The sequence below is a fragment of the Pogoniulus pusillus genome, chromosome 34 (assembly GCF_015220805.1).
Source record: "Pogoniulus pusillus isolate bPogPus1 chromosome 34, bPogPus1.pri, whole genome shotgun sequence".
Classification (NCBI taxonomy): Eukaryota; Metazoa; Chordata; class Aves; order Piciformes; family Lybiidae; genus Pogoniulus; species Pogoniulus pusillus.
The window spans coordinates 9,026,306-9,053,894 of record NC_087297.1 but is presented as its reverse complement, the minus strand read 5'-3'; the positions used below and the strand labels follow the sequence as shown (position 1 = coordinate 9,053,894).

General features: G+C 38.3%; 1 protein-coding gene across 3 annotated transcripts in view; it reads right to left on the bottom strand.

Annotated features, from left to right (window-relative positions):
- SNTG1 (syntrophin gamma 1) overlaps positions 1-27,589 on the bottom strand; it is a 281,755-nt gene that overhangs the window by 74,330 nt on the left and 179,836 nt on the right. For all 3 annotated transcript variants that reach the window (XM_064170435.1, XM_064170431.1, XM_064170434.1), the window contains 4 exons: positions 11,898-12,000; positions 10,430-10,512; positions 7,579-7,709; positions 6,055-6,184 (listed from right to left, as the gene is read on the bottom strand). In XM_064170435.1, the coding sequence (XP_064026505.1) occupies positions 6,055-6,184; positions 7,579-7,709; positions 10,430-10,512; positions 11,898-12,000 (447 nt within the window). The remainder of the gene's footprint in view (positions 1-6,054; positions 6,185-7,578; positions 7,710-10,429; positions 10,513-11,897; positions 12,001-27,589) is intronic.

The following is a 27,589-nucleotide window of genomic DNA, read 5'->3' as shown; positions in this document are numbered from 1 at the left end:
AAGGCATTCTATAACTACCTGCTTGCCTCCTTTCCAGAAGTGTTTTATGGTTCCTTCATTCTCTTTATCTAAAAACTACTGGCTACCTTTCCTATCACAGAAGATCTCATATCAAAACAGAATTTAGGATCCCTCTATAGACACTTTATTCACAAAATGCTCTGTGGACAGACTACTCAGGCACACCTGATAATTGCCTCATAAAAAGCAAAACTGGGGAATAAAGAACTGACTACTTACATCAAATAGAAAAAGGTACAGCCACTTAATATCTACCAAATATATGCAACAGATACCTTCTGAGACATTATGTCATGCAGCAAAAGACCACAGGTTTGACTTCAAAAGGAAATGAAGCAACAAAAAATTGTTCTATACTTCAATAGATTTAATATATTGTCCTCCTTAACATTTAACACATTAAATCTTATTCTCTCTGTACATATTTGCATGTAGATGTGCATATGCACACATACACACATGTACATTAAAGCAGTTTACTACTTATTTCTGCCCCCCCTTAGTTTAATGATAGGGTTTAATTCTACGATCTCACACTGTTCTTTCCCCAGGGTGAAATAACCCTGATGAAATTCAGGACTCTGAAGAACACTGCATCTCTGGAACACCTGTTTCACTTATTAGCCAAGTTCATAGCCATTTGAGTCAAAGAACCAGGACAAAACCAGAAGCATCGTCTCATATTTAAGGCAGCTGCATTTTCCAGCAAACCTATTTTCCATCCATTCCTTGCCAGCAAGTTCCTGAATTAACTCAAGAAAACTAAGCTAATTATTTTCATTGATGAACAATACCTATTATAGGATTTCTAAACTGAAATACTATCAGATAGGGTGGAAAATTGAGACAACTTGAAAAGCAGTCAGTGAAAGCTGTGCTTTATGTTACTTCCTAAGTTAGAGTGATTTAGGATCAAAGTCTCAAGTGATTCCATGCAGTAAAGAAAACCTTCCTTCCTATCACAGCTCCTGAGTGGTAGAGTTTAGAATAAAAACACTCATTACCAGGTGGTAAAATTGTGCAAAACTATTTAAAAACAAATTTAAAAAGCAAAAATAAAAATCTTCTTATATTCTCACTATAAAGAGTTCAAAAAGGTAAAAGCACCACAGGAAACAAGTATTTCAGTGCAATAAGCTGCAGAGTACCGTGCACTGGGAGATGAGGATGGAACAAGGTACATCATTCTGATGAGAAAGATGAAAGCCTGGATGAGGCACTTAGTGCCATGGTCTAGTTGACTGGACAGGGCTGGGTGCTAGGTTGGACTGGATGATCTTGGAGGTCTTCCAACCTGCTTGATTCTATGATTCTCAATTCTTTAAGGTTGGCTTTGTAACCTCAATGATAGCATTTGAAATAAGTTGATTGTGTAAATTGACTCATATTCTAAAATCAACAAAACAGTGAAAAAAGAATCCAAACCAACCCCACAATCACGTTAACACTCTCAATCAGCACAGCTATTTTCTCAAACTTTTCAGACTCCCCCCCCCCCAGAAATACCTGCCCCTTATATCAGGTATTTTCAAAAGGTAAGAAACCTGTCAAGGAGTTTCCTAATACATTTTGTCAGCAGAGAAATGGCAAGTCCAAAGGATTCAAGGCCATTTTCTCTGCAGCACATTATGCCTAGTGGGAATCTGCTCTTTCATCTGTTTTCCCATCAACTGGGTTTGGTTGCTCCAGCCTCTTGAAACCATTACAGTATCACAGTATCATCAGGGTTGGAAGAGACCTCACAGATCATCAAGTCCAACCCTTTACCACAGAGCTCAAGGCTAGACCATGGCACCAAGTGCCACGTCCAACCTTGCCTTGAAGTGCCCCAGGGACGGCGAAATTCCTGTTATTCTCCTCTAGCCCTCTGCTTCTTTCTCCCAGTCCATTCTCTTCCTCAGGCAGATATAAGCAGTGCACTATCAGAATGCACTGGATACCTATGGCATTTTTTGAAGCATGACAACCAAATGAAGAAAGTGCTTTCAACACATTAGTCTACTGATAATGTATTCCCTGAGGTGCTTCATGGCTTTGAGTGCATTCCAATTTTTTAAAGTTCTTTTTTCTATTTTTTCTGTTTTGTTTTTTTTTTTTTTAATTGGATGTGGAAGATTTAACCCCCTTTTAGAAATGGATTTTTATAGGAAGAGGAAAGAGATGTGCAAACAAGCTAACCTCACTTTAAAGCACAAACAACGATATAAATGTTGGCTTGTTTGTTTCTTTTTAAGACAGCAAAGAGGAGGGATACAAGGGAAAGGTTATTATTGCCTAGCCTCCCAGTTCCTGTTTTCATTCAACAGCCACGCTCAGCAATTGGGGAACACTGAACAGCTTACTACACAACAAAAAACTAGGTTAAAGTAAGCTGGAAGTCTCCAACTGCTACTGAAAGGGCAGCCTGGTATTTTGGCAGGAAAGGGCAACTTATAATGACTACTCTTTTTTTTTCCCCTCATGTGCTCCCTCTCTGCAAACCCAAGTGGCTCACCTGTGTTCCCAGTCAGACTGCTCCTACTTTCTTTATTCTTGTCATTGTTTCTTTGCTGCTTTAAATCAATGAAAAGGTTTCTTCCCCACCATCATTTTTTTTTTTCTTTTCTCAAATACAGGTTTCTTGCTGCTTTTCAGCAGGGTGGGATCTTGACAGCAAATATGACATCCCTCTGAAGTACCACATATCTAAACAGATTACTACACCTTCATTATAGTGTGTCAACTGATGTCTTCAATAATAATGGAATGAAGGAAGAGAAAGAGTCTCAGAGCTTAATATAAATCCTACAGAGACTTAAGAACATACTTGCTATGATTTTTGCTTTTTATGTCAATATTAGTGCAAGGCAAGAATTTAATCTGACTCCATGCAATATTGCCTGAATCAGACAAAGTGTGCCTGCAGCCTTGAGGGCCAACTGTATCTTGAGATGCCTCCAAATAACTGTAACCAGGAGGAAAGAGGTGATTCTGCCTCTCTAATCTGCTCTGGTGAGAGCTCACCTGCAGCACTATGTCTAGCTCTGGTGCCCCCAGCAGAAGATGGACATGGAACTGCTGGAGCAGGTCCAGAGGAGTCCACAAAGGTGATCAGAGGGTTGGAGAGTCTCCCCTATGGGATCAGGATGAGCGATCTGGGGCAGAACAGGACCTGAAGAGGGCCTACATGAAAGCTGGGAAAGGACCTATTATGAAGGCGTGTAGTGATACAAGAGAGAATGACTCTGAGTTTGAGAAGGGGAGATTTGTATTGGCTTTTCAGAAGAAATTCCTTACAATGAGGGTGGTGAGACACTGGAACAGGCTGCCCAGGGAGGCTGTGGATGTCTCCTCCCTGGAGCCATTCAAGGCCAGGTTGGGTGAAGCCTTGAGCACAACCTGGGCTAGTGGAAGCTGTCCCTGCCCATGTCAGGGTGTTGGAAGTAGATGATCTTTAGGGTCCCCTCCAATCCAAGCCATTCTATTACTATTATCATTGCCATTATTACCATTTAATGGAACTGCAGACTCAAACATGAGATCTTGGAGCCAGCAACTCATTTCAGAACTGTAGGCTACACATGGGAATGAAGGGAGATAAAGCAATGTTCTTCTCACACACATCTGTGGGGTTTGAACTACCAGATGATTTTTTTTCAGTGAGCTTGTGTGTGAAAAAGGTTAAAATAATTCTGATTTTTTCTTTGAAAGTAATATGTTTTTTTGTCAAACTATCCAGGCATTTCCTTGGCAGACTTATGTAGGGAAATCCTCTCTGGCCCCTCAAAGATACCAGTGACAGGACATAGGCATCATCTTAGGTACTGAAGTCTGAACTCATCACCTTAGAGTCCCTTACAAGTCAAAGGAAAGAAAGGCATGTCCCAGAGAATTTATATCATAATTAAATAGGTGTTGAAAATATATGACAAGGATCACTCTTTAGACATTCTGCTTTGACAGCTGAAGTTATGCAAGGTAAATCCCACCCAAATCTAAGGAGTCCAAGCCTTACACAATGGTAAAAGAAATTGCTTCAGAAAAAAAAAGTATATATATAGTTTTTCTTGGTTTAATCTTCTTCCTTCTTTTGAAAAAGGTAGATGTGACAAGGAGAGTGTAAGTTAACATTTCTATGAGCTACTATATAGTATTTAAGCTTTTTTTTTTTCTCATAACCCCTAGAAGGAAATAAGAAATCAACTGCAAATAAATATCAGTCAGTTTGTTCAAAAGTTCAAATCATGTCCTACATTCATTATTTCTTTAGAAATGGATGCCACACTATGGAGAACGACTGTGAGCAAATGCCTCCCTTGGAGGAAAAATGCTAACATGAACAGTATGTGTGTGTCAATAACCATCTTGTAAAGAAAGGAAATATAGGGACCTCTAATCACATCCAATCACTGTTCCCAGCAAGTGTTTGTGTTTATTGGGTTTTTAACCCTCACTCTGTCTTTCCAACATTTCATATATCCACTTTTCATGTATGCTGTCAAGTAATTAATTCTTTCTGGCAACTGACAACCTAAAAGTACATTACAGTAAAAAGAGCCTCATTGGCTTCCATAAATTCATACAGGCTGTGAACAATTAGAGCAGTTCTAAGAAAAGATTCATGGCTAATTGTCAGAAGCCCTAACCCTCACAATTACTTTGTAGGAAGTCTCTGGGATGAAGTAAATGCAAAGGCTGGCATAATCGTTGTATAATGTTATAAAACAGCAGATTCACTGCTACTGTATGGTGTGGAAACTAGTGTAGAACTACAGACTGCACTCATTTTTAAAGCAATGAAAACATGGCAACAGTGCATTACTACAATGCAAGTTATGCTACACAATCAGAGTCTCATCAGATGAACAATTTAAGTTCATCTATCTGTTGCTGTAAGCTAATAAATATGCCACTTTAGGTAGCAAGAATCATTAACAGCCTGAACTAAAGATGGCAAGAGGAAACAAAATCAGCAGCCTCCTTTCTCAGGCTGCCTGGTGAGACAAGAAAGGTTCTATATATCAACAGCATTGTAAGGATGAATAAATAGCCATAAAGTTGGCTTTCACTGTGTGGAAGCTTGCAGATGGTGAATGAATTCCTGTCTGTCACGTTTTTATAATACAATGACTTTTAGATATTGCTGCCAGATGGAACATAGTTTTGCATCTTGAATATAAATCCCCAAGAAATAAAACTTCCTTCAACGTGTATTTAAAACAAAAGCAAATTCAGAGGTGGGTTTGGGAGGGTAAAGCAGATTTAAAGAAGTCTGAGAGACCATAAAAGAAATCCTCAAGGATTTCCTTGTTATAACGCAATTGAGTGGAATTACTCATGTATGCTCCATGTTTTGAGTTAAACCAGGAAAGGAATCATGTAGACTTCTAAAGGAAAAGCTGTATGCCACCTATCAAACACAAAATACATCTTAGGCAGGTCCAGAAGATCTTTGAATCAAACTACTACTAGTTTGACAAAACTTTTGCATCATGTTCACCCTGGCTTCAATAAAAAGAAACATCAATCTCACAAGATCAGATCACAGAAGTACAGTGCATGAAGATAAACACATTTAAACTGTGCTGTCAATAAGCATCCATATCATGGAATCACCATGATGGTCTTCTTGTGCTAAATGATACCTCAAGAGACCAAATATCTAATTCAGATGTGATTAGACAAGTCTCTGCATTTGGCTTTCTCCAACTATTCAGAAAGTACAGAACTTTTTGCTTTGCTGTGTGCTTACCAATCGTGCTGGGGTCTCTCCTGCCTGTCTGGTCTTTGATTCTCATGCTGGCTGGTATTGCTAAGAAGTGAATAACTCTGATAGTGATGAAGTGAACTATATGACTGCAGGGGAGAATATTTTCCCATTCAACGATTTCTCACAGAGTCTGATTTGATGACAAACCTGACTTGACTTCTCCTAGACAGCCTCAAGCACTGTTTATATGCAGATAATTCTGTGTGTGAACCCATTAGGCTTTTATGACAGTTATAATCAAATATGATTGGGAAACCTTCTGGCTTACTTGGATCCATACTTACATTGTGCTTTGTGAGGTTGGAAATATTACTTGCTATTGCTTGTAGCCAGTCAATACAGTCTTCAGCAGAGAGACACTGAATTATTCCACTGCAAACCCCATCCACAGCAATTACTTGGAACGCATTTTGCCTATAGACATGTCATAACAAATCAGGTCAGAAGAAAATTTCATCTGTTCTAGCATATCATCTTAACAATACTTGTAGAAATGCTTTTCTTTCAACTACAATGAAGGTCAGCCACTGGACACTGATAAATTGCTTGTTTATTTGTTTTGTAAACACCTGACATATTAAAAAGATCATGCTAAAAGGTCAACTCAGACCGTGTTAAGTTTCTACAAACTATAAAAGAAATATTCCATAGACTATCTCCATAGAACCTTGACCAACACTGTGCGATCTCAGAAGCTAAACATGTGAAATAGTTGATGCTTGCAAAAGAGTTAATACTTTAATACTGCAGATCACAGAATAAGAGCACAGTGGACAATGTAGAATCCAGTGGAATACAGTACCTTTTACTCTAAAATTTTGTTTCATTTTTTCTAATACACAGTTTTAACACAGCAAGATTCCTTTCTGGACGCCTCTTGTTACCTGCTCTTGGCTACAGAATTCTGATCCTCTTCTAAACTACTGATAGAAAAGTGGGAAAACTCAAATTCTAACAAGTAGAACTCAATGTTTTTCCAATTGCAATTCTGAATATAGGCTCATTAGCAAAATACACTAGAATGCCAAGAGACAAAAGCAATGGCCAACCTGGATGCCTCTATCTCAGTACCAATCTGGGCATCTACACAATAATCTGTCATGCATTATGCACTGACTGTCCACAGATGAATGCTGAACAATTACAGAACATGAGAAAACTTTCAGATGCTGAAGCAGTGGCAAAATTTCATTTTTCAGTAAATAGCCTCCTTGGCTAACAGCCTTTGGAAGGCTCACAGGCTTCTAATCTTATCTGCCTGGACACTGCCTCACCCAGCCCTGCTGTCGCCTTCTGCTCTAGGCTCACCGTGCCCATGGGGATATTGTTTCAAATAACAGAATTGTTTCACCCAGTGAAGTCATCAGGTAGAGTTTTAAACAAAGCAAAACGAAGCAAACACTTCAAAACATAATTACATTGCAGAGCTCAGTGCCACAGCGCATTGAGAACCGTGAAGGTAAAAAAAAAAAAGGAGCTTAAAAAGAAGCTTTTGAGGACAGAAAGAAGCTTTTGAGCATTAAACATTACTAAATATGATGACCTATGTGCAATGTGAATTGAGAAGCATGCTGGCCACTAGGTGCAAGCAGGAAGGTCACAGACTTCCCCCACATACCTGGTCCTGGCTGATGTCAGAGAAGAAACTGGGCTGACACGGACATAGACAGACCTTTAAAAAAGTCCTATGTGCCACGTCTCTGACAACTGCAGTGAAACTAATAATGCCACTCTTCTAATAAGGCAACTCCCTACGGCTTGTACCTGTCAAGCACCAAGTCAAGTTTCAAATTTCTGAAATTCTTTACCTGCACAAGTCTGATCCTGGAAGGTACTGGGAAAACCGCGAATGAAGAAGTGGAATCAGTCGGAGATCACACCACCTTTTCTCCCACCTGAGTCCTGGCGATGCTGGCCATGAGGAACAAGATAATGTATCCTGGAAAACATCGAAAGGTCCTTCTCAGTTTTGAGCTTCATTACAAGTACTCAGCAGATTTGAAAAGAGAGATAGACATCAAGGACTGTATTTCTTTTGGCACTGTGTTCTGCTTTGCCCGGATCATTTGTCATCAGTTTCAGCAGGCACTGCAGCAATTCTGAACTTCTTCTCACAAACAAAACCAGACCATACAAACCTCAACATCAATATGCTTAGAGGAAGTGTGAGGAACAGTAATCTAAAAACCTAGGGGAAACAGATTGTGTTCTTATTTTAAAATGGCTAGTCATGAAGTAAATATTTACTACATATCGCATCAGCAGCTACTAGTTTTATACCCATACCCTGAAATAAAAGGTGAGCAGTGGGCTGGAGCAGCTCTGCTATGAGGGCAGGCTACAAGAGCTGGGGCTCTGCAGCTTGGAGAAGAGAAGGCTTTGAGGAGACCTTATAATGGCCTTCCAGTATCTGAAGGGGGCTGCAAGAGGGCTGGGGAGGGACTATTTACAAAGTCTTGTAATGACAGGACAAGGAGGAATGGGTTTAAACTGACAGAGGAGAGATCTAAACTAGATGCTAGGAAAGGGCTCTTTACAGTGAGGGTGGTGAGACACTGGCACAGGTTGCCCAGGGAGACTGTGGATGCTCCCTCCCTGGAGCTGTTCAAGGCCAGGTCGGATGAGGCCTTAAGCAACCTGTTCTAGTGGGAGGTGCCCCTGACTGTGGCAGGGGGTTGGAAATGGATGAGCTTTGAGGTCCCTTCCAACCTAAACCATTCTATGATTCCATGAGCTCTCAATTATTCACTGCACAACCACAATTGGTTTCCTGTGGTCCCATCCACATCTATTGTAATGGTGTCACCTCCAAACCTGTTAACTGTGGATGAGATTTATCCTGCGGTTAAAATTGTTCAGTTAAAAACTATCTATTTATGACAAATATTTTAATTTTGCCTATTTACACAAAACATTACTTATATCAACAAGTTTATAGGATCTACAAAGAGTGATCAGCTACACAAAGAATGACCCGTTAAATATCTGCAGTCTCATTTCACTCCACTCAAGAGTAGAGATTTGAGTGCAAAATGCTTATAAAAAAGCAAGTGATGATTTCTTTTTAAAAATCTAATAGTCTCTTCAATTCTTTATAAAATGCCTTACAAATCAGTGCTGGTGATGTTATTTTTCTGAACCAGCAAGGTTCTCACAAAGAGGTGTGTAGTGCTTTTAGTATGCCAGTAAAATTTCACCTGACAACTCCATACTCTTTTTTTAATCTCAGACTTCATCATTTTCCTTACCTGTATATCTGTGGATATAAACATGACAAAAATAAAGTACACTTTGTATTTCTCTCAAGTATGAGTTTTCATAGAATGGTTTGGGTTAGAAGGGACCTTTATGCTAAAAGCCAAGTTAGAAATTAAGCAACTAGCAAAATACGTTTAGTGCCTGCTGCAAGAGTCCTTCTACACGCACACTAGACAGAGTGTTGAGAAAAGTCTGCTTCTAATGTTCCAATAGATTTATCTGTCTCCTGAATTTCTCTATTTTCTTTTTTTTTTAAATCTCTTTTTAATGATTTCTGCCTTCCACAGAAGTGTATAAATCCTAAAAGTGTTCCAGAGAGCATAATCTGCCTTAATATCTGCACTACTGAATTTTAAGCCTTCAGGCTTCTATTTAAAACCTTTACTAGTGAAGTATGAAAGAAAGACTAAAATAAGTCAGAAATTAAAACCAGCAAAGCCTACTCAACAAGGCTCACATTTTGGGTTTGGTCCTTTTGTTTGTCTGGGGTTTTGTTTGTTGGTTTTGTGTGCATTTGGTTTGGCTTAGTTGGGGTTTTCTTGTGTGGGGTGGTTTTATTTGTATCTGTAATAACTGCTGGACACTGGTTTGTTTATCTATTTTACCTTATCACAAAGCCAAAAACGCAGCAAATAAACCTTCAGAACTATGTAAACTAACAGAAATGTTGTATGTTCTGGCTAAGGCAACAGTTTAAAACCCTTTGCTGCCCTTCAATAGGAGCTTTTACTAAAATTCTGACCATACATCTGCAGCACTTCAGTCTCTTAATGCTATCATTTTTCAGTAAGATTTGAAGCTACCAGAAGCAAAATGCTCTCAACCTTAAAAACAGGCAAAATCATGCATCTAAATCTTCCTTCACCAAAAGTTTTAGATAATAAATGAAACCACAATCCTGGCAAAATATTCTGAAAAATGTTTTCTGTGTTTTCTTTAAATAGGTATCTTCAAATCATTTTAATACCTATGTTCTGAAAATGGTCTAGAAGAAAAAAAAAAAAAACTCTATTGCCCAGATAAAAATAGTAGTTATATCTACCAAGGCACAGTCTCAGTTGGTGTAATTTGTCACTAATTTAATTCACAGCCATATACTAATATGGCAATTCTATCTACCCCCCATGGAACTGTCTAGCTTTAATATTCACAGAATCACAGAATTAACCAACTTGGAAGAGACCTCTAGGATCATCAAGTCCAACCTATCACCTAACTCTTCTAATTAACTAAACCATGGCACTAAATGTCTCATCCAGCCTCCTTTTAAACACCTTTTTTGTAGTTATTTTGTGCTCTTAGAGTTCCTGTCACGTTGCTCTCCCTTATTAGTTACTTCCACTTAGCAACTACAGTGTCAATACTCTGTGTAATTCCATCAAGAAACTGAGGTCTTCTTACCGTGTTGTTGGGATGGTAGTTGAGATGCAAACCACTGTCACACAGAGGAGAGGATGTGCCACTGCTTTGGTCACTGGGGGCACCTAATACAAACATGAATATACCCCCCCCCAAAAAAAAAATAAATCTTCATTAATTTATAATGTTATAATTCAAATTTGTCTGTGTCTGCCACTCCCCTCCCCACACTACTTTGATCCCATCCAACATTCATTTTCTTTCTCTATTCAACCAGTATCTGTCTTCTTGTTTGATTGGAGCACTTTTTAAAGATAAGTAGAGGCTCAAGAATCTCTTTCCTGGTTATTTGCTTTAAAAAGTTACTAATCTGCTTGGTAAGGAAAAAAAAACCCAAACAATTTGATGATAGAAGGGTAAGTGGACCTCCTCACTTGGTTTCTACTTGAAGGAACAAGTTGAGTGATGCTTTTGTTATGCTCATTGACAATTCTAACTATCCTAACAGCTTAGGGAAACCATAGCCACAGATCTCAAAAGGATCATGATAGGATCAATGCACGTTCATGCTTGTGTGCATTATATGGAGTACTCTGTGGTACCTCAAAAGAGACAAATGTAGTGGGACCCATTTTCATTTAAGAATCTGGGGTTCCTTGTTTCACTAAAATTTAAAACCTAGACAGAAGTTGAAGATAGTATTTCAACAAATGACTGTATAAAATATTATTGAATAATTTATTTAACTCCTACCAACTTAACAAGAAAAACAGAAAGTATTCAAATATTTATTGTTTGGGTTTTTTTTTTTCCTTAAAATTAGACAATGTATTTTACCCTCCTAGGAGCAAGAAGAAGGAAAGCAGCAGTGACAAAAGGCACAGGCTGACATATAAATATGCTTAGATGTGCTGTAACTGTCTGTAATTATGCACCCACACTTACAATTTAATATAATTAAAGGAAGGCAGCTGTCTCCATATGCCTCTCATGGGGCTAGTTGACTAAAACTCAGTTGGACTTAAACAAAATACAAATCATCCAGAGTAATTTATTTTTAGGTAGACAGACACCTCCACCAAAGCCTCTGAATTTTAAACAGCAAATTTAAGCCCTCTGAATAGACACACACAATCTCATTTTCACATTTACAAGACAAAACTCTTTCAGACTAAAATGTTAGCAGATGCTGCCTGAAAAATTGCTTTTAAATACTCTGCATCAGGATGTGAACTACTGGAAACTAATTCAGCTCCCCTGTTTTACCTGCCACTTTGCTGATTCACGCCAGCCAAATGCCTGGTGGTCTGGTTTTCAAGCAAAGATAGCAATTTATTGCTTGAGGTGAAAGCTACTACAAGACCTGGCAAAATGAGGAGCTCGTATTCAGGCAGCACCACTGACCAAAAAAGCTGCAGTCAGTCACCCTTAATGCACAGTAGGTTTGAAAGCTGCAAGCGTTCCTGAGCACTGATTTGAGTTTTCTTTTGGCCAAGTAATAAAGGCTTACATGCACAGTCTTCATTCAGAGGCAGTTTGAGAAAAGCAGGTGCTCTTTTCAGAAAGGACACAGTTAGGGTCACTTCTTCCCCAGCATTACGAAGGACCTGAACCTGTAACAGAAATACAGACAGGACACCTTGAGAGAAATGCCTGACCAAAGATGCGACCAGCAAATGTGAGCAACGCCACACAGCTTTTGCATGTCGGAAGATAACTGCCTGGACATTTATTGCAATGATCTTGAATTTTCCATTGTTGTTAAAAAGCAAGATGCAAAACTTAGAACATGGTCCTCTGTTGTGTTTCCAGCCACACGCGCAAGTAACGTGGAGGAGGGGAACTGGCTTTGCACTGTGCTATTGCACAACTTGTTCCTCAATGCTGTTCGGTTGTGCACCTCCTTCTTTCTCATCTGGCATCATGCACACTAGCATGTAAACATAGAAAAATAAAAGTTCAATATTCTCCTCCTCGCTGAGGTTGTCTCATAAATCTCCAACCAAAACAACAGCAGCAGTTTCCACAGCTGTGCCATAATCCTATGAGTAAATCTTTCCAACAGGCAGAGTTAAATTTAGCTGAAGCACTCCAGCATGGATGAGAGACCTAATCTTCCTTACAGCCACAGAGGAAAAGTACCAGTTTGAAGCTCTAAGTCTTAGAGAAGCACAAGTTTGGGTTTTGCCAAAGGGCAGCTTGCATTTTGGACAGAGGAACACATACATCACCTACCCAGCCTTTCTGTAGTCTCTCACAACTGCGAGTCCCAATTCCTGTGGCTCTTGTTCATACCTTTTGCTGTTGTATGGTAGGGCTGACAGGCACCTCAAGACGCACACCAGGCACCTCCTCAGAGTGGCATGAGCCAGGCACAGAGGCAGCTGAGCAAAGTACTCAGGACAAGTAACATCCGAATCCACTTATAACATGAGACCCACGAAGGCTCAGGTCACACAGTTGTGCTTTGGAAACTATCTCCTGTTCTTCACAACTCTTCAAGGGCTCATTTTATTTGGGCTTGTGGAGATAGAAGATTGCTCCATGCCTCCATCTGAGTGACAGCACTCATACTGTTAAGAGAGCCAGCTCACTGATAGCAAGGTTTGGAGAGCTGCCATGCAGTGACCTGTTAGACAAACATCTTCAACTAGCATATAGAATCATGGAACAGCCCAGATTGGAAGGGACCTCAAGGATCATCCAGCTCCAACCCCCCACCGTAGGCAGGGACACCCTCCACTAGAGCAGGTTGCTCAAGGCCTCATCCAACCTGGCTTTAAACACCTCCAGGAATATGTATCTGCTCTGTTCCTGCTGTGCTTTCAGGGTAGCCTCTCCGTCATGCTACTGCTTGGAAGACAGCCCTGTAAATAATTTATGGAGGACTGTTATTCTTGAATCTATACCTCTCAGCAACATATGCTACCCATTTAGTTGCATATATACACACACACTTGTGTGTGTGCAGAGATGCTTTCCCATGAAAGCACTGCATTAACTGAAATTCTTCAAGAAAAAAAAATGTTGGCTTTAAACACAATACTTCTACTCCACACTGGTTGCTACAGAATAGCAGCAATATGATGACAGAATGATTGATTCAGTACCTGAAATCCACTCTGAAAATGTTGGCTCTTGTCTTGTTTAGAATAGCACAGTGATTTTCAAGGCACCATTTACAGCACAGTGTGTATCTATATGTATGTGTGCAAATAAACAGACATCACAACAAATCTCATCAACTTAAACTGCATATCAAAGAAGTGTAATCTGTTACATGAGCCTCTTTGACAAGCACTTCCCAGTTCTTATGTTTTACACATTAGTATTCCTAAATAGTACTTATTTCACAGAAAGAAGATGGTTTTGCAATCTGTAGAACAGCAGATCAAGACTCCAAAGTCCTGAACTCCATCTGAGAAATCATACTCTTTCCTCAGCATTCATGGAAAATTCATCCTGCTCCTCCCATATGCAGCACTCACACAGTTCAGAACAGTCAGAGACAAAGCAAAAACTTACAGGCACATATTGTCTATTGAAATGACAGATGTGGATAGACAAAGTGCATGAAAAATACAGATATGCTCTGCCTTAAAAAAAAACAACCTTTCTCTTTTCACTCAGGAACGGGAAAGAAACAAGTGGAGAAGTTACAGCATGACACAACTTTAATTTATGAAAACATCTTTTAAGATACTTGAGCATAAGTGGCTGCTTGTGAAAGAAGCCTAGACAGTAAACTCTGCCCCTGTATCTTTCTCCTTTTAAAAGTTAACCAAGCCACAAACGAGTGTGCATGACTTCATTTGATAATATACTGCTTTGCAAAGGCGTGAAGGTGCCTTAAGTATTCCACTGCAACCTTTCTTCTAACCTCTCTCTCAAACTTCCTTAACTCATAGGATGAAGAACTTAAGGTAGCACACATTTTAGTTGAAATCATCCAGACTCTGAGGTGTATTTTGGAGCCTGTGAAACATAATCCAGAAAGGGATTAGATTTTGGCATGCAGACTAAAGGCTAAAGGGAGATGCAAGGTTAAAAAAGGAAGACTACTAGGTAATGATTATGACAATGGAGATGAGCTATCGATCTCCTTTCACTTACTTCCTTGCCATTGACAAAGCCATTCTGGGAAACAAGGTTAGTTGAAGAAAATCTGATTTTGAATTAAATTTATTAATTGTCCTTTTTGCAGCTTTCAGCTGAAAGCTTTACTGCTATTTCACACTTCTTGTCTTGATTTTACATTAAAAACCGACCAACTGCTGAACTGCTTTAAATCAAACATGCCTGATAGGATTCATTTACTTTGTGTCCTCATTCTACACACACACCACATCATGCCACTGTTCATCCATGCAGAAGCTGCAATGAGGTACAACAGGAAATCTGCTATCTGAGGATTGTCTGTAGCAGTATATCAGAACAGCTCACATCCACGAATGGAAAATTAGTAATTGTCACCAAAAAAAAAAGGTAACAGACAAAATTAATGTGACTAATTGTTCTGGAGAGTTATGTTTACAAAAATCCCAGACAAACCCATTTGAAAACAGGGAGTCTGGAAGATACAATACAGTACAGATTTCTAGAGTTTTACAAACGTGAGCAGAATTCCACCAACAGCCAGAGATATTGGCGTGTTAATTATTTCTTGTCTTCCTCATTGCCTAATATTGGTTTATCTCAAAGCTTTGCACAGCTATTTGGGTAAAATAAGGACTGTGTGAACATAAGTGCTTTGCTTTTTCAGGCTTGGAAAATGCATAATCGCTAAAAATTAATTATCTGAACAAGTACATCCACGTGGACCTGATGAACTGGCAGCATATTCCACTAAGAAAGCAGTAATGAGCTTTTACCTCTGGAGTAAATTCATGAACAAGCTGAAGAAACCAGTTGTCAATCATGATATGATTTTTAGATAAAGAAATGGATAGCTATCTGCTCAGCCATCCTGCTTGCTTCCTCAGAAGAAAGCTCCTTTCTATTGCATATACATTGCCAATACCTTGTCAATCAAGCACAATCATTGACAATGCCTGTTCGTTATCTCTGGCAGTGATAGCTCTGGAAGTGTTTCAAGGTTACTGTCAAACAGAAGAGGGAAGGAGACTATTTAAACCCCTTACACATCTTTTGAAGAGCTATAGCATATTTTCTGATTTATAAGGACACCTTGGAGCTAGGTTGATCAGAGCAACAAACTCCAGATTTTATTGCCAGCAGCATCACATATTGTAGACATGATAAAAATGAGTGATGACTAAAAAGCTAGGGATCATTTTCCATTTCCTGCCAACAATGAAGATCTATTAAGAATTTGCAGTTTATCAGGACTACTTCAGACTTTCAGGATTTTTAACACTCTGCATAGTCTACTTTCATATTTTGTATAACTATGTAAAATTCCTGATACATTAGCCCACAAACCAGAAAAAGGCTTTGATTTGCTTACCCTCTCCCTTCAGGAATAAGTTGTAACTGCAAACCTTGACTCAGTAAAAGCTGAACAGTGGCATTGAAGCGGTAGCACGTTTTTTCAGTAGATTAAAAAATAACATAAAATAAGAGAAAGAAGATTGCAGATTTTATTCCACCTCAACTCTTATTGCATGGAATTTTGTCTGGACCTTCCAAAAAGAAATGTTAATACAGATACTGCATAGAGTTGCTGATTGATCACTGACTTTATCCCTCTCAACAACATTCCAACACTGGGTAGAATACAGCTTACATTTATTGTATTGTTTAAATTACCTCTTTACTTGATGAGTGAGACTAGTTCATAATTGCTTGCTTTCAATATACAAAGTGGCTATTTTAAGACACCATGCTCCTAGAATGCCTCTGCAATCAAACTACCTAAGTTAAAGCTAGCTACAAATTACAATTCTTATTAATCCTGGAACAGAATTAGAGCATCAGCAGTAGTAGAATATGGTAGGAAAATTTCAACATTAATGAAGCATAGCTGTATAAGCAAGAAATTTTCTGCTTATTATTACTAATAGAGAAGGCATTTCCAAATGTACATGAAATAAAAACAGTTAAAACAGCTGCCATAGTATAAGAAGAGATACATTCAACCAACTTCTAGAAAGTGACAGAGGAACATGATTTTTTGAAGGACTACTGATGCTGAATCAATAGAGTATTAAAAAAATATCCAAATGGAACTGCAACAACTTCCTAAGACTTTTTTTAATCATATACAATGACTCTGGTAAGAGTGAGACAAATTCATAGCAGTAAATCCATAGGATACTTATCTGAGAAAAAACTAACTCAGTAGCAAATCTTGTATTCCCAATGTCTAACAAGATTTTACCTCTCCACCATAAGACATGGATGAAAACTTGCTTCAGAGTAAGTCTGTGCATCTATGTATTCAACCTGACAATTTCTCAATCAGGCTGCAGAAAGTGGAGAACCAGGCACCATTAAAAAGATTTCCTTACTCTCTGCATCATTCAAAGGTAATCACCTGTTTATTTCCAGAGGCTGTACCAACTACTCAAGATGTGTGGGGCTTTTCTCCCTTCCAAGTCTTGCATTTTGAATATTATTGAGAACTTCCACAAAGCCCTGGATTCCAATTAGGGATATGAATTAACCTAACTAGATCAGGGTTCTATTTTAACAGTTAACAAGAAACAGCAGTCACACTTAGTAGGCTTATACAGATGTTGTATGGATTAATGAATGAAAATCTACTGCTACTACTTGATTTATTTTCATTTTTGATTGCATCCAGTGAGCAACACTAGCTATTGATTTGTTGATGAGCAGTGTCTAATGAAGTCATCCCTGCAAAGGAAGAAGCTGTCACACTGGAAACTTTTCATGTCTCCTCAATGTTACGGCCACACGTGAAATTCCTGCTGCTGCTTTAGAAACCATGTACATGTTAAATGTGGAATAAGTCAGCGTGGAAAGAACTACACTGACATAAATGTTAAATACCATCAATAAACTTCTTCATGCAAAGCACAAGCTCATTGCCAGTGGGATCAAGAATTGATTTACTTCTACCACAAGCAGCCCTAGATAAAGTTAGGATATTCTTGAGCAAAGTGAGACAGGCAAAAAAAAAAGTAACTTGTGCTTCTCTGAACCATTAGCTGCATGAAACAGTGAACTTAAGAGAGCCAGTGTTTCCGGAGCAACAGAGCCTGTATCTGCCTGAAATTGCTGCAGTAACTGCAAGAGGGTCATTTGAAGAAGAGACTTTTATGGAAATGTGTGATAATGGTGAATAAAATCTCTACATAGTAATAATGCTAGTCTGAAATTTTAATAATGTCTATAATGATACTGCCTTTTAATTTTATAAATCCTTCTGCAGCCTCAGTTCAAGGAAACAGTTGGGCATATGCTGAAGTCTCTCTCAATATATTCAGGAAAGCACTGAAGCATGGAGTCCCTCTGACTTCAGTAAGGATTCTTTCCCAAATAAGACTGCAAATTCCCTCTTAAATTATCACTAAAATTCAGCCACCAATAAAGTTGTAAAGATTTTAAACAGAAAACTTAAGACAGTCCCCAAGATCTGTGTTCTCTTAAATGGCAGCAAATTCCACTCTCCAATGCACTTTAAAGGGTTGGGGTTTTTTTGGTAAATTAAATCCTACACATTGTGCAGTTACACAATGCAGTACTGTCAAGCCCACTAGCAGATACTACACCACACATTCTGGTACCACTACATAGAAAGCCCAAAGCTAGAAGGCTCAATTCAACTGTCTTGAATTATCTTTAATTAAAAAGGCAATGTTTTATTCAGTAAAAGCCATGTACTTAATACAGAACATTTGCATTAAAACCACATCACTGTATGGGGAGCTTTTAATTCCTGTGATCTAATATTTATCACAGTATTTACCAACAATGAAAGTTAATCAACAAATAGAATAGCACAAGCCATAAAATGCTTGGGTTTTTCTCCTTCATAAAATTTCTCTTGTTGATATACTGCAAGAGAAGATCATTTAGGATAGAACATGCTTTTAGTACAGCAATTCCAACTCAGGCTGCACAACTCAAAGTATAATTCAGATGATAGTTTGGTAGTATCTTAGCCGTAGGTTTATTTTTTTTTCGCTGTCTGGTTCCAGAATCTGCATTAGATATTTATATCCAAACCTAAACGAGTTGAACTGGGACCTTCCTTGATGTTCCTCAAGGCAAAAGGAAACGCAAGGCAGAATGGTGGACACACCAAGGATGGGGGATGCCCTTCTATCCAGAACTCTTTTCTCTCTTTACCTTGCTACTGGCACTGCATTAAAACAGTGCAGGATGATGCAGCAAGATTAGTAGATACAGCAAAGATACCCTACTGAGCCTACTGCTCAGCAATTATTTTGACAAGTGGCAGATAAAGGTTTATGGCTTCTCAAGATGACACAGGAATTGAAGAGAGGTAGCACTTACCCAGGGAATGCTTTAGCTAAGGCACAATATGAAAGATCACGTTAGAGCAACATACACAAAGATTCAGGGCCTGATGCTTTTTGACAAGTCCCATCAGACTGACCACTTAGAAAGATTTTTTTTCTTGATTCCAAGTGACAGTACTTGTTTGAGACAGACCATCAGGTGGTTTTTCAGATGGACAATGCTGTACCAGTCATCTTACAGCTATATTCAGGCCTACTGCATCGATCCTTTTTTCACAGACTCATGAGCTTTAAATACAGAGGTACCAGAACCTGCAACCCCAAGACTCTTGTATAAAACATTAACAGAAAATTAAGAGATCCACCTTTGAAAACAGAGAGATTTCAGCATGTTTCAAGCCTTCCTACAAAATGAAGCCATTTATCTGAGCTGACACTTAGAGCATTTCATTCACAGCAAAGAAAACAAACAATCAGATATAAACAATATGAGGAAGTGTGATGAGAAGATAGGAAAAAGAGATTAATAATAAAAATCTATCAGGCAACAGAGTACCAGGACCAAACACAGGTCACAAAGGACACAGTTCTTTCTTCAATGCAATTCCAAGGTTAAAAAGAGGATATTGTAACTTCTGTGATATATTTAAAATCAAGCTGTTAAATAAAAAAAAAAAAAAGGGTAAACTTTTAGGTCTAACACTTCTGGAGTGGAGTACTGACAAGCTTCTGTAAAAGATCTGATGACAGCTTTCTGGAAATCTTTAAACCTATTCTCCATAGTCCTGACTAAAATGTTTAGTAATCCTTCAGTTGGAATATTCATAGGCTGCAGTTACTGTTCAGTTGCATGCTTATCTTTACAAAAGTAATGTAGGAATGCCTCAGTAAAAACATCAATCCAAGCACCTGAGAAAAAGAAAATGAGGAAGGAAGAGTCTGCAGCATTCTCCCATTCTTCTTCCATTAATCTCAGCATCGTTAATAAATATCACTCATTAAAAAAAGAAAATTGTTCTAAGTGCTTCATTTGCATTCTCAGGTCATGTACCCTAATTTTGAATTCTGTTTCACTAGAGATTGCACTTACTGGTAACCATAGTTCACATTAAATCGTTAAAAGGCTACTACTTCAACAAAGGTACTATGAAAAGCAAAAAATTAAAACATGCTAGAATTTTCAATGCATCAAAATTTGGAACACCAAACCCTGCAGTCTCAGAGCATAGGTCATGGGAGACACCACAGTCCCTGAAAAGAAATATTTCATACCATTTCTGGAAAATAAAACTTACTCATTCCAACTCTAGCATGTTATTTACCATGGTCTATGTGGATATTCTTTGACTCATTCCAGCTAAGCTTCAGACAGTTGATTTTAATGCAAGGGTTGATCCTAATTTCAAACACTGGGTCTCGTTGTTTCCCAACCTATGTTTCATGCACTTGGTCTTGGACTGGGGTGCACAGAAGTAGGTAAATATTCAAAGATGCATTTATTGGCCATTTAGCTCTACATGACATGCAGTTACGCATGACAAGAAAATATATATATATGAAAACATCCACCCCTCCCAGAAATTAATCAAAAAAACAGAAGAGTTCAATGCAAACTTATTCCAAATTTCACCTTTTTAGTGCATCTACAGGTAGTAAGCACATGCTGGAGTTCAGAAGTGCTTATCTTTGTTTTCACATTACCAGTGTAAGGCTCTGCTTCCTCAGAATTCCTCAGCTACCCTAAACAGTCTGTGTAGTTATGCAGTTTTAAGAAGTTCAAACGTTCACAGCTGTTCCATGTCTTGAATGTTGTATATATTCAGCCACTGGGCATCTATCTTTTTGAGCTCATTCACAAATAGGTAGTTTTGTAAATATTTATTACAGCAGCTCTGAAAAACTAGGCAAGAGTAATGAGACAAGTATCTTAGTAACCTTGAAAATGTTAGAAATCATTAGAACTGCTCCTACTAGAGTTAAAACTGAACAGCATTTCTCATACATATGTGTTTTTTTCTTTTCTTTTTAAATATATGAAATAGGAAATTTGAATTCTCTTGGATAACAAAAAACCTTTGAAATAGTTTTCTATTTGTATGTAACAATTCTAGGAGACTGATGAAACCATAAAATGGCTTAGGTTGGAAGGTACCTCAGAGATCATCTACTCCAACCTCCCTGCCCTAGGCAGGAACACCTTTCAACTAGATTCGGCTGCTCAAGGCCTCATCAAATCCAGCCTTGAACATCCCCAGGGTGGAGGTATCCACAGCCTCCCTGGGCAAGCTGTTCCAGAGGCTCACCACGCTTGTACTGAAGATCTAGTCTAAATCTACTCTCCCTCAGGTTAAAACTATTCCCCCTTGTCCTGTTGCTGGACACCCATATGAAAAGTCCCTCTCCACCCTTCCTGTGGGATCCCTTCAGGTATTCTTTTAATCTTTTACAAACAGAGATAAACCTAAGAGTGTTGAAAATGTGACTTGAATGTTTGGTCTGACTAAGCAGAGCCCTGGTTTTGGGGGAGGAAAGAAAGACTAGTCCCAGAACAAGAGTTTGCTCCTGCTAATTCCATTGCTAGCCTGGGGTCAAACACACAGCTAGTGGCAAATTTCACATTAGCATATTCAATATAAAATTTTGCTGTTGGCAAATATGACCTTAACATTTACTTTTCATGAATAATCACATTAATCAAGCACCAGCATTTAAATGCTCATGAAAAATTAATACAAAATGGTCTTAAAGAGTTTGAAATCAAATTTTAGTTTGGAATTTGAATAAATATTAATGTATAAACTTACTCCTACTTGTTCAAGTTCTGAATGTTAGCAACTTCGAAATGGTTTCAAGAATAATCATTGGACAAATTTGTACTTGAAGCAATGTTTCAGATCAATGTATGCAGTTAACACTGCTAACTTCTTGGAAGCTCAGGACCTAATCACTGAAAATGATATTTTGGTACTTCAGGGAAGGTGCACAGTGGTAAAAGTTTTCAGCTCAGAAAATATGTTCTTGGATATTTTCATGCCCCTTAATGTAATGGCAGCCTCTCTGCTGGAGAATAACTACTGCATCCAGCTGACATTGGGAAAATCACTTTGTTCTTCATAAATATTTGTAAAATAGGAAGTCTCTCATTTAGTAGAATACTTGCAAATGCATGTATATTTTGCTGGACTAAGATCCAACACAGTCATCCTCTAATATGAAATTTTCACCAATAATATTGCCTCAACACTTTCAGGATCATTTTCATCAGCATTTAAACATTAATGTTCTAAACAAAACTGAGTTTGGAGGTACTCAGAGTGATATTAATTAACTGGAGGACATTTACAGCTATTTTGGAAATAAATGAGATGAACATATAATTCCAAGGAAGCAAAAAAAGCTAATTTGTATTTCAGCATAACAATGAAAATGTGCTGAATTACAAGTTTAATCAGTTCATAGCAAGAGGTCTTCAGAGCTTTCCAAGTTAAGCATAAACCTGATATATTCATCTGAAAAGATTAGGCTACTTATTCCACTGCAAGCCTGATTTTACCTTTTCTTCTTTTCCTAATTAGGCAATAACCCCGCAGAAAACCACTCTTGCCAGCATTTAATTACCATTTGAGAACACCAAATCTTATAACCTCCTAATTTTACAGCCCATTATATAGAGGGGCTGTGTTTTCTGAAGCAAAAATTGCAACATCAACAATAAAAGCGAACAAAATGTTATGTAGAACTCCATTAAATCGCTGCTAGGTGAGTATCTCAGAATACCACAAACGAATGCACAACATTCAGGCTTCATTTTCACAAAGTCTAGGCCCCTCAAAGCTTAATAATTCTGGCTGTACAATTTTCTGTGCTGTCAGTTTCCATGGGAAAAAAAATTCAGAAAGTAAGTGAAATGCCGCTGATGCTACAGAACTCAAAGCTATCTAAGGAACATCTACACAGAAAGAGGATTCCAAAAAAAAAAGTGCTTCTATTTAGATAACACTTTCCTGCTGAGATACAAAGATCTTGGGTTTGATGCCTTGTGGGATATTAAAAGCCATAGATATAACAGAAGTGGGAAAAAAAAAGGGAAATGTTCTTGCACTGCAAGTGTTTTAATTAGGAAAAAATTAATACTGGCTTACAGATTTTTTTGTTGCTGCCATTATTGTACAGGTGATTCATTTTACTTTATAACCTTATTTAGTGACTGATGGAAAGATGCTTTACACACTCTGTAAAAGCTTGCAGTCTTTCAGGGTGAAGGATGTTTAACTAAAGTTATTTGCTAGCATTCATTAGGGTAAATTTTAGCTCTCACCAACACTTATCTCTGCAATAAGTGACTCCAAAATAATGCTTTGCAGCCAGAACTGTACAAGGGATTTGCAATGTGTCTTGTATCAGATTTTTCATGTAAATGACTGAACCAAAGACGTCAAAGCCCCCTTAAGATGAATGAAATCTGGTGAACATTTTCTGAACCATGTCTCTCTACCCACTTAATATGTAAATACATCATACCCAGAACAGTGTAAGATGGGAAGGCATTTCAGTATTTCATAGAAAAGAGATCTATCCTCAGCACTGCACACAAACACCTTAAATAAAGGAGGGTTTTGATGTAGAACACTGCTTTGAACTTCCCTCTTAACAGGTCTGCATAATTAGAACCTTTGAAATATTCTGACTCACTACTGGCTTGACAAGGGTACGTGAAGTGGAACAGAGCCATGCCCATTTGCTAGAGCTCATGTGAAGATGTACGTCAGTATCCTGGTAACGCTGCTCCAGCCTGAGCAGCGACTGCCTCCCATTTTGCTCTCAGGAGTACTAACTGCACAGGAAGGAACAGCTCTGCACTAGATATAAAGAATGGCTAACCTCTGTAATACTTAACGAAGAGTTTCTTTCCTCTCTAACCACACCTGAACTAAAGCTTTTTCTTGTCATCTGTGACCCTCACTACTGGAAGCTGTTTTACTGGCTGCAGGCTTGCAAAAGGCAAAAGAGAAGCAGGCAGAACTATCAGAGACACTATCAGGGCAAAATAAAGAATGCTTACTTCTAGAAATAGGCCCAGTCCTGACAAACAGATACCAAAACATCAGCACCATGCTGTATCATACTAGTGGTTGAGAAGCATGGGGAGGGCCATCTGGAAACCTCCATGTATCTGTCTGGAACAGTCCAACATTGGATACTATTGAAAAATACACAGAGTCCATTCTCCTTTCCTCTTCTTCCTCCACTTAACACACGGTCAGAAGACAAAGACCCGTTGTAGAGAAGAAAAAAAAAAGACCTAAAAGTATGCACAGGTGTTAGGCAACTCCTGAACAAAAAATTTCTTCCTGGCATGTACCTGATCTTACTATAGCCAGAACAATGACAGTTCTGAAGAGCTACGTCAGATGTCAGAATACTCCACGTGTGTGCACATACGCACTTCTTTGAGCACACCTCTTACCTGCGCTCCTGGCTAGCTAAACCAGTTCACAATGGGTTCTCTTGGGCCTGAGTCAAGCCACAAGAAATAAAGAGGTTGCCTTTGGAACTGAACATTGGCTTTCAGTCTATTCCACATGACTGTTACCTGTTTGAACAAAACACAGGCAGTGTCACTTGGACACTTGCCCTCACTGGTTAATAAGATGTTTGCAACAGTGTCAAAAGAAGATAATTTTCAACCTATAGTAGGTTTTGATTGGATTGGTTTATGTATGTTTATTTCCTCTGCCTTTTTGCATGTTCTCTATGTTATTCTTGTCTCACTGGATTAGCATGGAGTAGGCAATCCAAGTAAACCACAAACCTTAAACACTTCACCTAAGTGGACTCTGCTTTTTCAAACACAAACAACACAGAAACAGGTTTAAAATAATCAGGACTCTGGTCCTGTACCAGAAAGCCAGCCCTATCTTTTTTTTTAAGCTATTGTAGGACACTACATTTATGCACAGTGAAGCAAAAACCAAGTCTCTATACTAAAGTCAAATTGAAGCACAGATCCACAAACAGAAGGTACTGCAGAGAGTGAAACCCTTCAAAAAGTCTTTTGAAGAGTCAAACACAGACTTGAACAAATAAAAATGAAAATATTCTATCTGCTTCCTAAGGAAGAAACCTGAGTCTTTCCAGTAAAATATCAATCTAACAAGGTCACAAACAAAGCCTGTCTGATGGTACACATTTTAAATTCACTGCTCAACTCACTTTTCTTTGCAGCTCTGTCTTTTACCTTTAATAGAGCTGCATGAAAAAGCAGGAACCACTGGCAGTTATTTAAAGGATGTTCCAACTTAACTGGTGATTCAGTCTTTCATTCTATCCCTCTAAATCCTAATGCATCTTTTCTTTTTGTAATAAGAAAATAACAATATTAATCACATAGATCTGGCATTAGTCATGCCAGTATATTCTGCTCCCTTGTGTTAAAACTCAGTAGTACTGAGAAGTGGTTTGAAGAGACGAAATCTTCATGCAATGACTAACATATCTACAGATATCTTGAGAAACAGATGTGAAAATACCAATTAGGCAGACAAGCAACACATTGACTTATTTTAAAAGTCTAACATTACAGTGCCTGAATAAATTCAAGTCTTCACTGAGTTTAGCACAAAAATTAATTCTTTAAACACTGAAGGAAACGTAGCTGGAAGCAGATTAAGGAATTGTCTGAATTAAGAATACTGCTCCAGGACACATCTTAATCCAAGGATTTTTCATCACACAGGAAAAAAAGCTGCACTCTTTACACTCACTAAGTTCTTTTCCACTTGATGGACATTTATTTGAAATCAGTGCTGAAATACTTGACAGATTATTACTTCTAAATGTCAGTAAGGACATTGTAAATACACTGTAACAGATGTTCTCATTAATTGCACCAGGGTAGCTCAGGTGACAAGAGGATTTTTTTGTTATCCAAGCCTCAAACAGAAAACAGCAGCTCTACGGAAGAAAGTTACAACTTGGGCTCTTCCTAGGAAGTAAATATTGATCTCTAAAAAGTTTGCACTTAATTTTTCCATTCAAAGGCTACACACACTGCAGATTCAGTATGGTCTTCCCTTAATAGCACTGAGTATGCAGCTTCAGTATTTGAAGTCACCATTTATTGTAGGGAAGAAAATTTAATGGCTGTGGTGTGAGTTATACAATACATACTATCAGTAGGTGGCAATCTGTAGTTGCAGGTTGTTGTTGTCAACACTGTCAGCCAACAGCACAACATTAATGTAAAGATCCTTTTCTAGAACAGATTCTGAAGTACTTCATATAATTCGGTGAGCTAAACATGATCATGGTCTATGTTTCACACACAAAGAAACAAAGATAACACAAAACCAGTTTATCAAAAGAGATATCTGCAAAGGCAAGATGAAGTCAAATTTCAGGTCAGCTGCTTTCCACTCCTGTTTTACACATGCAAGATGCTGCTTAAACACATTCACATAAAAACGTTACCAAAACTGTCCATAACAGAGACTTCAAAAATCAGTTTGGATGAAACCGCAGCTTTAAAATAAAAGAAGCATAGTTTCACCAGCTGCAGTTACACTACTCCAATCCCTTAGTGCCTGTTTCATAGAACACACATGAATCGTGGAGGTCCACAGCCCTGATGTGAGCACGGAGGGAAAAGAAAAGAAAAGAAGAAAACAGAACGCAGAGCATATGAACATCCCATGTCAGGTCGTTCTGATGGAATGTTGAGGGATTTTAAGAGAATTGCTAAATTATTTGTTTCCTTGACCTCCTCCCATGCCAATATTTCACCACAGGAGAGTATGGATTTATTTCACCATAGAAGCACACTAGGAAAAGAAATTGCATACCTCTTTACAAGGAATATTTCCTAAGACATTAAGCCAACCCAAAACACTAATATATTCTCACATAATATGATGTCTTCTAACTCTTAATTACTTATAGGGGGGGAAAGAAAATCAGAAACAAAGCACCAAGCTCAGGTACTTTGCATAGCCATTTGAAAACACCTAGAGGCAATAAGGATTGAAACTTAAGTTTCCACCAGTGTTTGACTCCCTGCTGTGATCAACACATGTTCCACAGACTTTCTGTTTTCTCTGTTAACCCTCAGACTGAAGTTACAGATCCTGTATACAACAAAGACCCTGCAAAAGAGAAGTGCTAGAACAACTCAGCCTGCAATGGGCATGCAGCAGATAAAATCCCACCTCTAATTCCTGCTGCCAAACCAGTCTATGTAGCCACCCTTTACTCATGGCTTTGCCTAAACCCACAGATTACTACACAACACATAACCATATCGATCACTAGTGCAGTAAGCTTTACAACAGATTTATTCCACAGACATATAACATCTTACAGTGCTTCTGTGACAAAGAAATAAATATGAGAGTTCATTTACTTTGGAGGTTATACTTATTTTATATTTATAACCCCTCTGCAGATTTCATATGGACATTTTTCTTATTTAAATACTGCTCAGTCTTTACTATTAATTCTTCAGAATTATTCTTAAAATAAAGATTTAAAGCTTACCTGCTTCTTAAACTCCTACAACACTTGCACAGGGGCAAACACACATTCAAAACTGCTAAGATACGCTTTTTGTTTGGGTTTTTGTTTGTTTTTAATTCAGGTAGAATTATCTATAAGGAGTCTGAGAAGCAGATTCTGTTGGATAAACACAGAATCATACAACCATTAATGTTGAAAAAGACTTTCAAGATCGAGCCCAAGTGTAACTCAATTACCAGGACCACTAAACTATATCCTCAAGCACCGCATCTACATGCTT